Raw genomic sequence first — 14,646 nt, 5'->3', positions numbered from 1 at the left:
GGGGGGGGGTTATTTTCGTTCAATAAATGGATTCAGATTTTGCGCGCGATAAAGCTGTAGGGGAAACGTTACATCTCGATTGGGATCCCAAGTAATTTAACTCCTCAGTTACTACACGGAGGAAAAATATTTCGCTGTCACGGCAAATTGTTAGTTATTACAGGGGAAACAAAAAAATTTATTTAGACAGCGAAAAGATTTGTCAAGAGAGTTAGTTGCTATTTGCCATATACGTGGCCAGCAAAATAATTTGGTTATGCTAACTGAATTTTATCGCTGCCGCAACGACGTTTTGCTACACAACAGCAAAACTATTTTCTCCGCGCGACAAATCTTTTTTCCGTTCCCATAGTAACTAACAATTTGCTGTGTCGGTGAAATATTTTCCCCCCGCGTAGGCAGAAGTTAACAAACTGTCCGCTCGAAAAATGCGTGAAATTTCTACCGGGGAAAACACAAAATAAATAAATATAGAAATAAAGTGTGAAGTATAAGCAAGGTTCGTAAGATCGCACGCATTCGTTTTTATTACCCGTTCAAAATAGATTCGATTTGTGTTTTTCCCCCGATTTTCCGCCGGCTCGTCGCTGCTAAATAAAAATCGCGCGATCTCGGGTTTCGCCGGAGTAGGGTGAAAACCGACGCAACGACGCGATCATCTTTTCAAATCGATACTATCGAAGTGGTATTATTACCAGCCCCCGAATCCTCTCTTCGCTTACACCGGTAACACCGTTCAGGCCGCGGTCAGGCTGCGAGGTTTTTCGCGTCTCAGACGAGTGTCGCCGCATAAAAGACGCCGCTGAGAAAAACAGCCCGAATTAAACCGGCGCTTTTGCGAGAGAGGTTCTCCCCTCTTCCCTTTCTCCCCGTACCTGGGCCCGTGCGTTATGGCCGCAGCGCAGCTTTTGAGAACGGCGGACGCTTGATACGTTGCCAAGTAGCACGGGACCTAGCTCGAATTAATGCGATCCGAGACATTTCCCGTTCGCCCGACATTATCGCACCGGAATTACCTCCCGCCCTGTCAGTATCACAACGTTTCCAAACGGCAAAACCGCTCCCGACAACCTGCGCAAACCGACTGTTAATTTCTAATAATCAATTAGACGCTCAATTAGACGATCAATCGAACGAGCGCGCGCCGCAAACGTGTCAAAACCAATCATTTCCGGCCGGCGGCTCCCCCCTCCGCCGGGCTCATTATGCGAATTTAAATTAATACCAGTTACGAGTAATAGGCCGTGCAATTAAAACACAACGCGACGGGATTAGTTACACGCGCGCGACATATTTCTTTCGCTCCACGATAATTCCGGAGCTAATAAACGCGGCTGCGCGCGCGTTACGCATGCACGCGCGCGTACGTGTCGCGTTATCGCGAATATCTTCGCGATATATCATTGTTATCGTTGCGATTTAACGCGAGATTAGCGCCTCCGACTCGTAAAATGCTAATTCGCGCAAATAAGACGTTATGCGATGCTTCTCCCTCTCTCTCTCTCTCTCTTTCGGTCTCCATCTCACCTCCCCTCGCGACAAACCGGCTGTCTTCGCACACGCATGGCTACGTGCGTCGCGCGCGCGCGCGCACACATACAGACGAACGAAAGCTTGACACCGTGCCAAGTGGCACGAACCGACCGTCCCGTCCGAAATGTTGCCACGACGATCGATATCACGCTTTCACGAGTTATCGCGCTTACGAGAGAGACGCGAAGTCAATCTCGCGCGTTCCGCGCGCTTCTCGCGAAAAATATGCCATCCGGTCGGCTCGATCGCGACATTCGTCTCGATAACGAAGTCCGCCCGTAACTCGGATTGAAACGTTCTCACGAGTGTAACGAGCATGCTTGGCTCGCTTTCAACCACGAGCACATACTCATCGACCATGGGCTATCAATTGTCGCTACCGATGATCGCTGTGGTCATCGAGAACACATACTCAGCGCCCTGTCGCGACGGCGGTGTTGGTCCTCCGAATTATTCGAAACGCGTCGCCGGCGCGAACGAGGCCCCTCCGTCGCTGCGCGATAATTTCGATACTTCGCTTCGACTTTGTATCGAATGGAACGTTTATATTTATCTCTCTCGCGGTATCTGCCTGTTTTGCTCGCTCATATTTTATCGTGTTTCACACGCACGCACATACATAGGTGCTAAAGAGTGAGAGTAAGAGAGGGAGAAGAGGAGGGGAAAGGGAAGAGAAAAGCACAGGTTATGGGATTATTGGTCGTAGCTGGTGGCGAGAGTGAATTGAGACGCGTCCCCTTCTTCCCCCCTAAGTAACCGTGAATGTCAAAGCGCTTCTTCTTCAGCGCACAGTAGCCCCAACATTCTCGCTTGCCATTTCGAACCGCGGGACAAACGTGGGAGCTAAATACGGGTGAGATAGGATCGATCGATTCTTACCCTCGGCAGATGGGTGTTGAAGGTGAACTTGGACTCGAGCTCCTTCCGTGGTGTTTGCGCGATCGCTGTCAAAGGCGTGAGCGGCACTGTCATCTCCTGAAAGGGAAAAGAAGAAACGAAACGCGATTAGCGAGCCGGTTTATCGATATACATGTTCCGTTTTTCCTTCTTTCTTCGGTCAAACGGATTCGAACGAATCAACGCGTTAAACCGTTCGAGAGAAATAGAATACCTCTGTCGCGCTGGCGCAATTGTCGACAGATACCGATACGGACGAGAGAGAAGAGAGAATTCACGAGAGAACGAGTGACGAATCGTTTTCTCTCTCTCTCTCTCTCTCTTTCTTTTTCTCTTCCACTCTCGTCCGCGCATCTCTCGAGTAACGAGAGAAAGATGCAGCCGCGATTCGACAACAAGACGTTTGCGTAATAGCGGGCGCGCAACTGGGGCACGATTACGTCAATGTCCACAAGCGGAGCCTCGCCGGACGAATTCCACACGAGCGAAGACACCTACACGCCAACCGTTCTTATTAACGCACGCACGCACGCACGCGACAGACCGGCCGAAGACTTACAAAACAATCAGGCGTCTGACTTTGTCGCAAATTATCTCGCATTCCTGAATATAATTATTACAGAAAAAAAGTATATAATAAGTATATATAAATATACAGGGTGTCTGAAACCCTCTCGCGGAATCCGTGGTGAGCAGGTAGAACGGATGGAACTCGTCGTTTCTAGGACATCTTCAGAAGTAAGCCATTTTTTCCTCACGCAGAGTCCGACCTGCTGTTTCCCGCGCGATTGTTAGCTCGATGATTGTTTTCTCTCCGGTTTCACCCGTTCTACTTGCACACCGCGGATCCTGGAGGCAAGTTTCGGACACCCTGTATGTACCTGTCGTTATTTTTACTGTTACAGTTGTAATGAAAAATATATACATATATAATTGTCATATAAATAAATATAAACTATTGTAAATTTATGATAATGCGACTTTTGTATTTCACGTTTCTATTTATGATAACAACCCCCCCCCCCCGTGTTTTTCACTTTTTTCCTTTCACCAATTTAATTTCCACATTGATTCGCTCCTTCTCTCTCTTTTTATTTCAACGTTCACGCGCAAATGACAAACGTGTACGCAGGTGCGCGTAATAGCGGGGGAGGGGGGGGGGGTGCGACACCGTGTCGGCGCGAAGTCGCAAACTCGCGAACAATGCGCTGCGTTCCCGATGCATCGAATGAAACGCATTTCCACCGGCGCGGCGAACGTCGTCGCGCGGTGGGCCGATTCATTGACCCGCCGAGAGACATCCGTCGACGGGAAACAAAGAACCGACGAGACAAAAGCCCTCGGCGAAGTGCTTACGTTCTTACGTGCGATCGGCGCGCACTCGACGCTCGCGGAAAATAAAGTCCTAAAAGCCGGAAGGGATGTCGAGAGGAAAGAACCGAGACGGGGACGGGTCTGGAAGCGTGAATTCTTCTTCCTATCCGACAATTAAGCGCAAATTAGATTTGACGTGAAATACCGGCTCTAAGGACGTGTCGCCCATAACTCGGAATAATTAAAAAATTGATCTACGTTGCATTTAACAGTGATACGAAAAGTTTGATAGTAATTCAGAGCTTAGATCAAAAGTTATTTCACTTTAAAGGAGGTCATAAGGCAAAGTGAGTTTGATAAGAATACGATGAAACTTGCACTGTGTATACACTGAAATATTATTTAACTCATTACTCACGCAATTAGAAAAAGATTGATTATTCAAGAGCTGAGATATTTTTAACTAAAGTTTATACTTTTTCTCCTTAAGAGAGAGAGAGAGAGAGGAAGAGAGATTAGCGTGTTATTTTTATTTTTAATATCTTCTAAACTTAAAACGAGATTAAAAAAAAAACTACTATAGTATTGAAGACTAATATGTAGACATTATACATAAATTTCAGAATTATCGGCCATTTTATATTGAAAATACAGCGGTGTAAAGTTAATAACTTGTAATAATACTCAAAATACATAACATATGCACATATTTAAATATTTAAATACCTCTTTCTGATATCTGTGCATCTCTATTAAATCGACTAATGTATAAAAAATAATGTATAAAAATAGCATTGACGACTAATGTATAAAAATAGCATTGATGAGAAAAATAAGAAATATTAATATTCCCCCATTTATAATATTGTATATGTATGTCTACCTCATTTCGTTTAAAATTATTATTAATTATTTAGGCGGTGAAACAAATGTATAGGGACGTAATTTTGCTGGATAAATATTAAATTTATGAAAGTACAAAAACACCACGCTAATGGGCAATGCATCTTTAATTATCGAAATCAGAAATAAGTGAAGTCGAGGTGAAGTCATTGAATCGTCCTAATGGAGAATAAATGTTTAAGTGAAAATTCTCAGAATGAGGATTCCGATTCTTACGAGATACGATGTTGCTTTTTTGCCGATTCCGGGACGTTTCAATTTCATGACTGCGTTAGTTCTTTACCGATTACCTCCCCTCCTATCATACAGGGGCCGAGTGTTTGCGGCATTTCAAATTTGACGTTGTACATTATCATCGTTACAGATAAAAACGGGAGGATACTCTCTCACGACCCTTTTTATCGCGATGCTCACGCGGTGGTTCGAGCTCGGGGACTTCTTACCTATAATTTCCCCTGTAATTTACCGCCGCGGTCAATTTAACGGTCGGCTGCTTGCGGTGTAAAGAAAAAAGAAAAATGCCGATTCGGTTGCATCGTCCTGTGTCGGATTGCAGGGATACGCGAGCGCGGTAATATCAATAATGTCGCATACGACGGGGAGGTGTATTGTTCTAAGAAAGAAAATTACACGGTAATTTCGTCGAATGTGCGCCCGTCCTGCCGCCATCGCGACCGTCGTATTAGCGCGTTTTGCGACGCGGTAACGTTCCCGCGAGACGGAAACAAATGCTTCACGCTCTGGATACGCGCGTCTTTTTTCCGTTCGGTCTCTCTCGTTTTGAACGACCGGTCGCGCGCAAACTATAAACAAGCAACAAGTGTCGTCATCGCCGGCGACGACGGCGGCAACGATAATACGCGCGAAATTAGAACGCGTACGATCAAGGCCTCTAAACAAGTCTTCATCGCTTCCATCGCACCGGCAATTTTTGACGGAACGTCGAATCAAGTGCGAAGTAGTTACTCAACGGCGACGTTCCAAGTTCCGCCGTGCCGGGAGCGCGCTGTGCTATTTTCCGATATGCGTGTATCTTCCCCGCTCGCGAATGCCGTCCGCAAAGCGCTATCTTCTTCCGGGATTTTTCACGATTCAAGGGGGAAGGGGTATCGGGAAGAACGTCGATCAAATAACGCGCCGATTCGTTGCACGCATAATTATTCGGCGGCGCTCGCCGTTGTATCCGCTCTGCGCGCGAGCTCTCTGCACCGCTATCATTACGTGCAAAACCGATACTCAATTATCGACAGGCGACGGTCGCGCGGAGTATCGCGCAGAAAGTGAGTAATCGTCAACTCTCCGAAGCGCAATTTAATTTCGACTGCAGATCCATTGGTCCGTGAAACTTGTTAACTCCGATGGAAACGCGACGCCGACGTGCCCGATAAAAGTCGACGGTTCGCAGGAAACGGACGAGCGGACGGACGAACGGGAGATGCAAAGGGTGAAGAGAGCCCCTGGGAAGGGGGAGGGGCCGAATATCGGCGGATGTTGGCGAATGCTGCACCCAGATCGGAAAGATTATTTCACTTCGGGAAGACCCTGTCCCTCCCTCGTTTCTTCCAGAACCGTTCAGGTACGTTGTGCTTCGTGGAATGCCGAATTTTCAGTGGCGATATTAAAGGGCATTTCTTCATTTATATGAATTTATTATTTATTGAAAAATAGATTTTCCTTAACTTTACTTAACTGAGTGATAAATGTTGATTTTGACCGCACAAAGTTAAGACAAATCGTTAAGACAAATCTGGGTGTAGCATTCGCGAACACCTGCCAATATGCACACAATATTACAAAGACGACATTATTTTTTTTTTCTTCATTAATGCTGGATTTATACGTCAGTTGAGCTAATAAAAGTGCACACATAGAAAACAGTGATATATAAATATTTAAATATTTTAATTTAGAATGTATAGATGTATATATATGTACATATATCTCGCCGGCGTTACTATAAATTGTAACTTTCCTATGATCTTGTATTTTCAAAACAAAATAGTTAAGATTTAAAAAATTTTTATTTAATGTCCTTATATTGGTTTCTAATGTCACGGTAGTTCTCATAAAAATTCTAAGTGTGGTTTAGAAAAGATTAAAAATAGAAGTTAAAAATAGGACCTTAACACTTTAATGGCCGCTCACACAACATGTGTATGATAGCCGGAACAACTGTTATTGTCCGCTCACACAACATGTGTGTGATGCTACCGCCGAAGATTATTGGCCAGTACCACACTCTCTGTGTGATGATTTATGAATGTGAACAAGTGATTTTATGAATGTAAACAACAAACTTTAAGAAAGTTTTTTTTAATTAATTCTTCAAAAATATTGCCGGCCCCTGGCGACGTTTGACTGCGTAGACGTGCGGCCATTAAAGTGTTAATAAGTACGTATAAAAAATATTCACTTGTGAATATCTCAGCTCCCGAATGGTCGATCGTTCGCTAACTTGACAGTCGTGTAAATAGAATTTCCACCGACTAAAACTTAAGAAAAGGATCCCTGGAGAAAATATTTGGATGGACCAACTACCTCAAAGCATCAAACAGTCGGAACGTGGGGGATGAAAACCACTAAAACACTATTCGGAAGCGTTAATAAAATCATCGCAATTACTCCCGTTTGTCCCTTCGGATAACCGGCCGCGTGAAACGCCGAGCTCTCGCACCCTCATTAAATTTCCTCTGGCCGTGCGATCGCCAGCATCGCCGCCCTACGCTAACTCTGATAATCGCGACAAATCGCTACGAAGTCAGCTGTGAGCTGTTTACATTCCATTTTGTATCTTTCGATACACCGGTTACTCGGCAGAGGCGTGCCCGGTCGAATCAACGGTTAATATTCAGATCTGTGACGCTGGTCTCTCTGTTACGCTCTTTAGGATAAATCGCGCTTGTTATTCCCGTCGGGGCGCGTGCAGTTGCAGTTGCATCGCACACGTGACGCGCGTGCGGCATCGCCGGCGCGCGTAAGGACGAAGGCCGACGAAAAAGGACTCGCATACCAAACGAGAGAGACAGAGAAGGAGGGAGGGAGAGATCGAGAACGAGAGAAAGAACGAGAAAGAGAGGGGGCTAAGGGGAAGGAATTCCCGAGGGTTGAGTCACTGCGATCCCGTCTCTCGGGCGCAGGTCGTCGCACCGGCATGTTTCGTGCGAATGATTTACGCGGGCCGATAATTTATTTCCGCGCCATACGAAGGACGAGACACCGAGTTATGCAAATTGCACGCTACGGATGAGGAATTTATAGCGGGAGCAACGATATCGAGGCGAAATGAGCGTCGAATTCGCGATGAATAACGGACGGGCGCGCGCCCGCTAAGATTAGTCGCATCGAAAAAACGAAAGGGAGCGAGGGGAAAGGTGATCGGATGGGAGGGGGGTGGGAGAGAGAGGACGCAAACCCGACACGGATAAATAAATACACGGCTCGCGAGATTCTACCCGGCGCGCGAGAACGCGGCCGGCCGCGTTTGTGGGTCAACGAGATTGCAGTCAACCGGCGACGCAATGTGACGCTCGAAAAAAAGTCCCCCAGGCGAGGGACCGCTCAGTTCGCGAATTCGGCGAATATTTTCCCCTCTCTCGGCCGAAAACGGAGGAAGGAGAAACGATGTTGCACCGTTTGCGCGATCGTCGAGACTTGCCTCGAATTAAAGTCACCAATATTATGTGGTTAATGATCAGTTAATAAACTGATACGATTCTCAGTTTGAAAATATCGTCCTTTCTATACAAGATTTTTCCCTCTCAATTCGTGAAAATTATTCTCGAGCAACATGAATATATTATTGGTGGAACCATATGGAATTTCTTCATGTAAGGGCAAGTTATATCTTCATGTAAGATTATATATTCTTATTTAATATGTGAGAAAACGAGTCTTGAATCGATAGAGAAGAAGGTGGTATTACGACCCTTGTAGATATAATAGCCTCTCTTAGTATTTCCGCTATTAAGTGGCGAATTCTAGTGATTACTTATTTAATCATTTGTTTAGCAGCCCGCCGTTACGCGGTGGTGGTAACGTGCCAATACAAAATAACCGCTACTTGTTACAACGCATTTTTACTTTCGAGCGTTTCGAAACGTTTTCAGGGTACATTTCAGTATTTGCACGTACATGCTTCCTCATTCTTGAACTCGGACGTATTATCACACGAACATATATACGCTTGTCTTGTTCTTGTTGTCTTGTTCGCTATTTAACATTTTATTCCGCTTCACACACTTCGAGTTACGCCAAGTTAAGCGACATGCATGGTATTTTATTAATATAGCTGCCTGCTAGATTTAATACGGTTTTCTCTCTGGAGTTTTCATATCGAAGTAGTTATTCGGTTAAGTCAATAATTCAAGTAAACTTAAAAGTCTACTCATTTTGTAGAAACTGTCCTTCTAACAGTTGGTATCTACTTTTCCGAGACAAGTGAGTCAGTAAACATAAAAAATTCGCGGTTACACTCACTGTTGCTCCTTCTAAGAAAGTTTATTTTAAATAAACTTATAAATTTGTAACGAAACACTCTTTTTTTTTCTTAACTAAAACAATTTTTCAATCTATTTTATGGGAGCAACATTACTACTCCTGTTCCTCTTCGACTCATTATATAGTGTCGCCACATTTTTATAAATAGCGTGCTAAGTAATAAATATCTCACAACTTTGAATCTAGAATCGATTGAAAACAACAATACGACGAATGTAATTGTTGTTTTCAATTTAAAACATTAATTATCAACTAGGTCATTGCACAAAATGTAAATAGGAGTCATGATACCTATCTTCCCCTAATATTTTCCGTGCAGAGCGCACGGCGATATAATTCCTCAGACACGTAAAATCGACATGTTCACGAGAACGTCGAAGTCGCGGGAGCGATCGCGGCCTTTCAATTACAGCGTCACTGAAAGGTTCTGATGAAAGAAAGAGCTTCGAAAGAGAGAGAGAGAGAAAGGGCTTTAAACTGACCACGGTGAACGGTAGGACAATTATGTCGGACACGCGAGAGGAAGGGACGAGCCGCGGGAAAAACGAGAAAGAAACTCGACCGCGGCGAGAAATTTGCAAGTCGCACCTGCTCGTTACGCTAAAGCGCAACTTTAATGCACCTTACCGCCCCGATAAGTTGCGCGCGGCGCCTCTCTCTCTCTCTCTCTGTGTGTGTGTGTGTGTGTGTGTGTGTGTGTGTGTGTGTGTGTGTGTGTGTGTGTGTGTGTGTGTGTGCCCCTTCTGCACATTAACAAATTACCCTGTAATTCGCGCGCCTCTAGCCTTTACATCGGGACTTTTGCGCCTCGCGACACACGAGAGAGCGCCGTGGCCAACTTTATCGCCGTATGAATATGCAAAAAATTGAATTAAACCGGCCCATTACTCGCGGCGGCATGTGACATCTCAATGTCAAGGATGACTTTACGCCTCCCCTTACGCAAGCGAAACGTGAAGATTGGATCTTCTCGAAGTGAACCGCCCCTTATTAACGAAAACTGCGAAAAGGGGAGACACTCCTTCGTCGATTCCCGCGCGCGGAAAATTTCACCCGTCGGCTTATAGCCGACGGCTCTCTCTCGATTTCCCCGACGTTACGCGATTCTCCACCGTCCGTTAAACGGCGGAGACCTGCATCCGCGGCCGATCGTGAATTTCGCGCGGATGAAATTTACGACGCAACAAGAAGGACGCGTAAACGATCCCTTACGATACGCCGAAGACTGCGGGGCGACCGGCAGCTGGCGCGGGACGACACAAAACAACGGCTCCCAGTAATTTGGCAATTCATCCGGGACGACAAAAACTTCTCGCAATCCGACACCTGGGTAATTACCGGCGAGTACGAGCGCCGGTAATGCCGGTAATTATGCCGGGCACGCGAGAAGGAGCGAAAACCCGTTACCGCTGCGCGCGCGCGACTGGTGGCACTGCACTTGCGGAATTGCATTTGCGGCCGCCCTCCCCGCTCCCTTCCCGCCCTTCGACCTTCTTTCCCTTTCGTCTCGCCACGCTGCTTCCCCGCCGAAGAAGCCCACGACCGCCGCTAAACTACTAGTCATCCAAACGCCGCAACGATCATATTTTATAAGTTAGCGAAAAAAAAAAATAATAATTTTTTTTGTTTTCTCCCCCTTTCCTTTTAATGAAGTTCCGCTAAAAGAAGATTAAGTTGACGGAATAATATATATGCAACAACGAAATTCGACGTAACAATAATATAGGAATTTTTTGCTAATTAGTTGCCCACAAAATATACCAGCCCGATCTCGTCGCTTGCGAAATAAGTTTAAAGAACAGCGAGAAACCTTTCTCTCTCTCTTTCTCTCTCAGTGTAGAAAGTTACGAGAGTAAACCCTGTCAGAAAACAATTAGTTACTGACTTAAATTTAGTTCCATAGTATCGTCCGAATTTGTTCCTCTCGAAATATCCGCGTTCCGAATTAGCCGCTGGCGGGATAAATTCAAGCAGAAGAGAAACTTTTCAGTGTGCAATGTTACAAGAGTCAAATCATCGGAAAAAATCAGTCGTTCCCTTAAACTTGGTTCTGAAGTATTCTCTGAATTTGTTGTTCCGTCGGAAATGCTCGAATTTGTTGCTCGCGAAATGAATGTAAACAACAGCGGGGGAGCTCTGCGCGCTGAGAGATTCCCCTCACTTCGCTCCGTTAACTTACGAGACGCGCGACGATCTCCGTGTGTCTCTTTCTCGTATACGTGAGATGCAAGAGCGAAAGGAGGTTTCAACGAGCGTGGCTCGTGTGCGCTCGGAGGCAAAAAGGACCGACGTTCGTTTGCACGCCGCCCAATTACAGAATTCATAGAATTCGTCAACATTCCCGAGCTCCGCTTGCCGAGCTCCGGCGTGAATTTCGCGATCGCTGCGAGCGATACGGTCAATCGGTCGATGCGATTAATGCGTATCGCGCGAGCGTTCGCGTTTTCTCGATGCAACGTCCGGCTCGTTGGAACCCGAGTTCTCGATCGATCGGAACTTAGGTCGCGAAGCGGTGACACAGCCGCGAAAACATTTAGACGCGGTACGTGTTACAACGAACTGCCGCGAACCGCCTTGAAAAATGCATTCGACCCCACGTCTCGTACGGACAACTCGATCACGCGAAGGTGCGATTATTAATTCAATGTCACTCGATGCTTAACCGTTACAGAGGAGCGATCTGGGTCACGGCTCTTAGCACGATAATTCGCCGGAGTTCGTTCGTTCGTCCGCCCGCCCGAGATTTCGCTACCGGCGACGCGGTGGAAATAAAAGTTCGATAACGAGACCGATTGATATCTAATGGCTCCAAGAGCCCCGGAGAAACTGGCGGCCAGCCAGAACCCCGGAGAATCCATTTCCCATACGCGATGTAAAATTTAACGGGGCGGGATACTCGCGCAGCTTCAAACGTACCGATATACATGCGCTTCGATCCCGCCGCTCTCCGAAGTGCAATCAGTGTATCATTATTGAGAAGTAATCAATAGTAGTAGTCACCGAGGGTCATAGTTATAAGTATAGACCTGTGAATCGGTAAAATTACCGCTGAAAAAGTCTGTCAATAACAGCGATTGTCTCCATCGGGGAAATCTAATCGCAGAAACAGCGAAGAGGGATATTATTATTTCTCTTTCATTGTCTTAACACTTTGCGGGCCGCGCATTTATCGAAGCGCCGTTACGCTGCCGCCGGCGAGATTCACGCAGGTTCTACTGCTCGCCAACGGTGATATTTACGCAATTTTTCGATACATAAGTAGTTGGTATATAATTATTATTAAAGAAGGCACTAAAATAACTGTTACACTATTTTTATTCCAATTATATTGGTATTGGCATTTTGAGGGATATCTAACGTAAGTTTCCTATATCTGAAGGTAGCGAAAGACAATCTCAAACTGACAAAACAAGCGTCCGCGAAAAAAGATTTTAATAATAGACAGTCTGTTGAATTGGGAGAGGAAAACAGTTGAAAACAATGTTTCCTGATCGTCAAACCATCACGCCAGCGTGATAGCGGCCGAAAGTCGTTGGCGAGCAAAAGTCACGCCAGCGTGACAGCGGCCGATAACCGTTGGCGAGCAAAAGTCACGCCAGCGTGACAGCGGCCCGCAAAGTGTTAATCATTCCTAAGATGTTATCGACGATTTTACCTGAAATATTTTCAGTTATGTTTAAGGGATTTCATTTACACCGTGTTTGAAAAACACACGTTCACCCTGAAGGAACTCGAACCCGACACTTTTAGTTCTTGATTTTATTACCACACAGTAATATTTCTTATCTGTGTTAAAATTGGTGCTTGTTGAAATTTTTGTGTTAAATTTTTAACATAACCGTGTGTTAATGTAACATATTGCGTTTATGTTATTTCAACATATTTTGTGAGTCACGGTAATCAATATTGTAATGATTAAAATAACACTTGTAAGTGTTAAAATAACACATTTTATATTTCGATGTCGATTTTACGGGTATTAATAATGTGTTAATTTTTTTAATTTTTAGGACGTAATATTTGTGTTACTATTCAACATATTCACTTTGTGTTCAACACAAAAATTTGTGCGGACTATTTGAGACGTGTGAAATGTGTTAATTCGATACAAAATTTTTTGCTAATTAGGAGTTACGACAAATTTTTTGCTAATTAAGAGCTACGCCAAATACGACATATGGTTGAATATATGCACGTATATATGTATATATTTCTGTCAGGAGACATGTAAAGCCATTTGCAATGAATTTTTTGCTGGGCACGAATGAAGCATAAGATAAAAGAGCTAAGTGCAAATATTTCCACTAAAAATGAGCGAATATTCACTGATTATCGGTGCAGTATTGTTTCATCGACTTAATCAGTGAGATTTTCACTCGTTACGACTTAATCCTTCCCAATTAGTCGTATATTTTTCACAAATTTTCCATAAATAGTTACAATGTATCTCATAGATACATTAATTCTCCCGTTAGCTTTCCTTTGCTTCTTGAAACAATTTTTCCTTCATGAGCACTTGGCTAATAGGCCAGGCATTAAAGTACATATAAAATAAAAAAAACCGTGAAGAACAAATTGACAAATATTAGGATAGTACACGGAAAAAAATGCTACTGAAGCAATAAAATTTCCAATAGCACGTGTCGTGATTGGAGTGGGTCTTCATATGAAGGCTGATTCATATCGTTCATACCATATCATACATGCCATTCATATCGATATCATTGAAACTACTGAGTCGAACACTGAACTAATACTTGAATTATTGAAACAATGTATAACATGGTAGTTTTAATAATATTTGCCATTTGAATCAGGAAGATCTACTCTAATCGCGCTGCTGTTGGAAATTTTATTGATTTTAACGAATTTGATTGATTCAACAGAATCTCTTCCGTGCGTCTAGTAGATATCGCGATTAACGGATGGTCAAAAGAGAGAGAAAGAGAGGGAGCACTTCTGCTTGTTTCCCTCTGAAGGCTCGAGAGTTCTCGATTCTACGCGAGCACAGAGTCGCAACGAGCGGAAAATAACATCCGACCTCCCGACTCGCGGAACCGCGAATTCGCGGAATCATCGGCCGTATGTGTCGCGTTTACGCGCACGCGTGCGACACCAATGACAAGGGGGTATCCATGGGATGTTAAAAATGTTTCGCCGAGACAAAGGCCCACGACGACAAAGGACTCCGGATCTAAGACAAAAACATCCGAAATAAACGGGGGTGGTCGTGGAAGAATGCGATATTCAGCCGACTGGTCGGCTCGTCCGCCCGCCCTCCGCTCGCTCGCTCGCTCGCTCGCGGTCGTCGTCGTCGTCGGTGAGCGCAATTAGCAGTCGCATTTACGATGCCTACTGGCGCAACTCTCGTATTTTCCCACGGGCAGAGCCGTGAGAATAATTCATGGAGCTTCTGACGGTGCTCCTGCACCGAACGCCGCGGCGGCCGCGACGAGAGAGGGACGAAGGGAGAACGGGGAGGGCGAAAGGGACGGAGGGGGG

The 14,646-nt window shown here is 45.0% G+C and overlaps 1 protein-coding gene across 4 annotated transcripts in view; it reads right to left on the bottom strand.

Annotated features, from left to right (window-relative positions):
* The window catches only part of LOC106751209 (AF4/FMR2 family member 4-like), a 262,250-nt gene that overhangs the window by 83,833 nt on the left and 163,771 nt on the right, over positions 1-14,646 (bottom strand). For all 4 annotated transcript variants that reach the window (XM_014632043.1, XM_014632044.1, XM_014632045.1 and 1 more), the window contains exon 5: positions 2,413-2,508. In XM_014632043.1, coding sequence (XP_014487529.1) covers positions 2,413-2,508 — 96 coding nt within the window. The remainder of the gene's footprint in view (positions 1-2,412; positions 2,509-14,646) is intronic.

This window comes from Dinoponera quadriceps, unplaced genomic scaffold (genome assembly GCF_001313825.1).
Source record: "Dinoponera quadriceps isolate SergipeBrazil2010 unplaced genomic scaffold, ASM131382v1 scaffold8544, whole genome shotgun sequence".
NCBI classification, from domain to species: Eukaryota; Metazoa; Arthropoda; class Insecta; order Hymenoptera; family Formicidae; genus Dinoponera; species Dinoponera quadriceps.
This window is presented reverse-complemented; position numbering and strand designations above follow the sequence as displayed.